The 2,841-nt window shown below is 65.4% G+C and overlaps 1 protein-coding gene across 1 annotated transcript in view; it reads right to left on the bottom strand.

Moving 5' to 3' along the window:
- Positions 1 to 1,466: 1,466 nt before the first annotated feature.
- The window catches only part of NKD2 (naked cuticle homolog 2), a 6,028-nt gene continuing 4,653 nt past the window's right edge, over positions 1,467 to 2,841 (bottom strand). Inside the window, exon 6 of the mRNA XM_008059057.1 lies at positions 1,467 to 1,963. Within this exon, the coding sequence (XP_008057248.1) occupies positions 1,467 to 1,963 (497 nt within the window). The remainder of the gene's footprint in view (positions 1,964 to 2,841) is intronic.

Below are 2,841 nucleotides of genomic sequence, written 5' to 3'. Positions count from 1 at the left end.
CACACTCTTCTTGGAACTCACCTTTGGGGCGGGCAGACGGGAGTGTGGGCACAGGGTGCTCCAGGAGACCCTGAGAAGCGAGGGCTGGACCCCTGGGGGCCCAGCGTCTTCCCGGGAAAGGGAGAGCTAGAGCTAGAGGCTGCCATGTGTGGACGGAAGGCCAGGCCAGGAAAGTGCAGCGGCCACAGTGACCAGCCCTGGGGCCAGGCAGGGGTCTGACCACATCTGAGGGCCCAGGTCCAGGCAGTTGAGGCCGGTGGCTGCTGCGGGTGCCTGTTTACCCAGGGGTGGGCATCAAGGGAGCTCCCTGTGTCCACTGCCTGACAGCCTGGCTCCTGTGTGGTCCGCCTGTTGGATGTGGCTGTTTGTTTTGGGTTTTCTTGGAGCAGCAGAATGGAGAAGCAGCCCTGTCCCCATGGAGCTGTGCGCCCATCTGAACATGTGGTCAGGCCGACAGGAGTGCCTCACGCCCACCCCCCGGGCAGCTTCCTGCCATCCACCCTGCGGCCATAAGGCAAGGGGGACTGCCTGTGGGGCTTTAAAAGTTCACTGTAATATAGGGAAAGACATGGCACAGAGCACGTTTTTATTAGGCCTAGGAGATGTCCCTGTTACCAGTGGACCGTGGACCGGAAGGAAACAGACCAGTTTGCAGGCTCGCAGGTTCTTGGGGCCAGAGCTGTTCGGTCCCTGCTGTGGGAGCACGTGGACCCCGCGGTTCAGGCTGTGTGACTGAAGGGTGTCTGGGACGTCCTACTGGCCGCAGCGCTTGCCGACCCTTGGGAGGAAGCCCCTTCTCCAAAAGTGATGTGTTGTGGACCCCAGCCTGTGGCATCAGGGCTGAGATGTGCCAGGGTGAGACTCCACCTGCCTGCCATGTCCTGCCTGCGTCCACCCACAGAGCCGTGGCCCTGGGGCCCGGGGATCCCCTGCTGTGCCGGCCCTGCCACGCCCTTCGTGCTCCCAGGCCCTCTCCCACATTCCTCGGCAGTGCTGTGGCCGCCCTTCCCCGCGATTTCTGCCTGGCGCTGTGCGGGGAACCAAGGACACGGCACCAAGGACGAGCTGCTTCCCATGCCACTGCCTTCATCACGGATGTGCTCACAGAGGCCTCGGCCTCGGCACGCACTCCAGGCCAGCCTCCTGCCTGTCCCCACTTCTCACAACTGCGCCGGAGACAGCCCACAGCTCCGAGATCAAAGCATGTGAGGAGGACATGCGGGGATGTCTAGGCAGACTCCCCGTGGCACTTGGGGCTGTGTCCTGGGTCAGAAGTGACAGCAGATAGGCATGTGCCCTCCGCTCATGGGCGGCATTTGGGGTCACACGGAAGAGCTCACAGCTGGGACCCCGGTGGCTGCAACCACGTCATCTCCACGTGGCACCAAGGACAGGAAGGCGAGGCGTCCTAGCCCCCACACCTGCAGTCTGGAGCCACGTGCGACCAGTCGGGGCTGCCGGTGGCACTAGGGTGGGTGGAAGTGGTGGTGGTGGTGGTGGTGGTGGTGCTCGTGGTGGTGGTGGTGTTCGTGCCGCTGGACCACGGCCACCGCATGGCCCTCGCCTGCCGGCACGGGTGGCAGGTCCCGCCCCACCTCATGCTCCCCTGCAGTGGGCTGGCCATGCACAGCTTTGAGTGGTGAGTGACTCTCCCTGCCCTTCTGCCGGTGGCGTTTGTGGCCATCCTGAGGGGCCTGGGCCGGCGGGTGGTGGCTGAAGGCCTTCCCAGGCGGCCTCCTGGAGCCCTTGGGGGACCTGAGGAGCGGCTTCTCCGGCCCCTTGGGCCGTGGCGGCACGTCCAGGGCACGGATGGTGGGCTCCGTGGCGGGTGCAGAGTGGTCGGCCAGCACCTGAGACCTGCGGGGGTGCCCAGTGTGTGCGTCTGCCTCCTGTGAGCGCGACCTGCCCTGTGGCTGCACGGCCCTGCCGTGGTGTTCCTGCCTGGCCTGCACCGGGGGGGATCCTGCGGACACAGCAGAGGGCGGCACGGGGGTTAGCCTCCTGCCCGTCCCCTTCTTGAGCATGGCCTGCGGAGGGCCCTCCATGAAAGGCTGCCTGAGGGTCCTCTAATGGCCACAGGCCCTAGTAATGGGGGAAAGACCGCCTAGACCTCAGTCCCGTGCCTGCCCTGCCTGGGTCTCCAGCGCGAGCTCAGCTCCTGGATGGCTCCACTTCAGGGGACCCCAACTATCCCCCTGGGAGAGGGGCCGCCTTGGGCCACCTGCTGCCCGGCTCTGCGTGGCCATCCCCAAAGGCCGACCCCGTGGGTCCTGTGGGGGGGGCTTCTCTCCCAGCACAGCAGCAATCCCACGGGTGCCAGGTAGCCATGTCCAGAGGATCTGTTCGTGTAGGGCCCAGAACTCATACTCCCCAGTCCTCCTCACAAGGTGCTTCTGAAGGGTTAGGGACATTTTCACGGTTTCCAGGCAGCGTGTGCCGGGGGCGGAGGCGCTGGGTCTGTGCGTGGCCCCAGCACCAGTCTGGCTCCGTCCAGCCAGGTGACCCTTTGGCCCTGTTTCGGGCGGCTGAGGCACCTCTCGGAGATATTTTTAGCGTTTGAATTGTGGGTCCGAACCCTCCTGCCAGGGGGTCCTGGGGAAGAGGCTGGGCTCCACCCTCGGGGTGGACAGTCTCAGCCCAGGCGTCTCTGCAGGCCACATGCACTGTCCACCCCCAGGGGACGGCTCTACAGAGGCGTGGGGACTCCATCCTGACCCAACTCCCACCCAGAAGGGGTTTGGAGCTGACCCCGCCATCGCCGCCTCACCTCAGGCACGACCCCACCCCTAGGTGGGAGAGTAAGACATGTGGCTGTGGCCCCATCCGGGCTTTGGCGGGACC

This window comes from Carlito syrichta, unplaced genomic scaffold (genome assembly GCF_000164805.1).
Source record: "Carlito syrichta isolate Samal-C Ts95f unplaced genomic scaffold, Tarsius_syrichta-2.0.1 Scaffold303679, whole genome shotgun sequence".
NCBI classification, from domain to species: Eukaryota; Metazoa; Chordata; class Mammalia; order Primates; family Tarsiidae; genus Carlito; species Carlito syrichta.
Note: the sequence above shows the minus strand (reverse complement) of the source record. Positions and strands in the feature narration are given on the sequence as shown.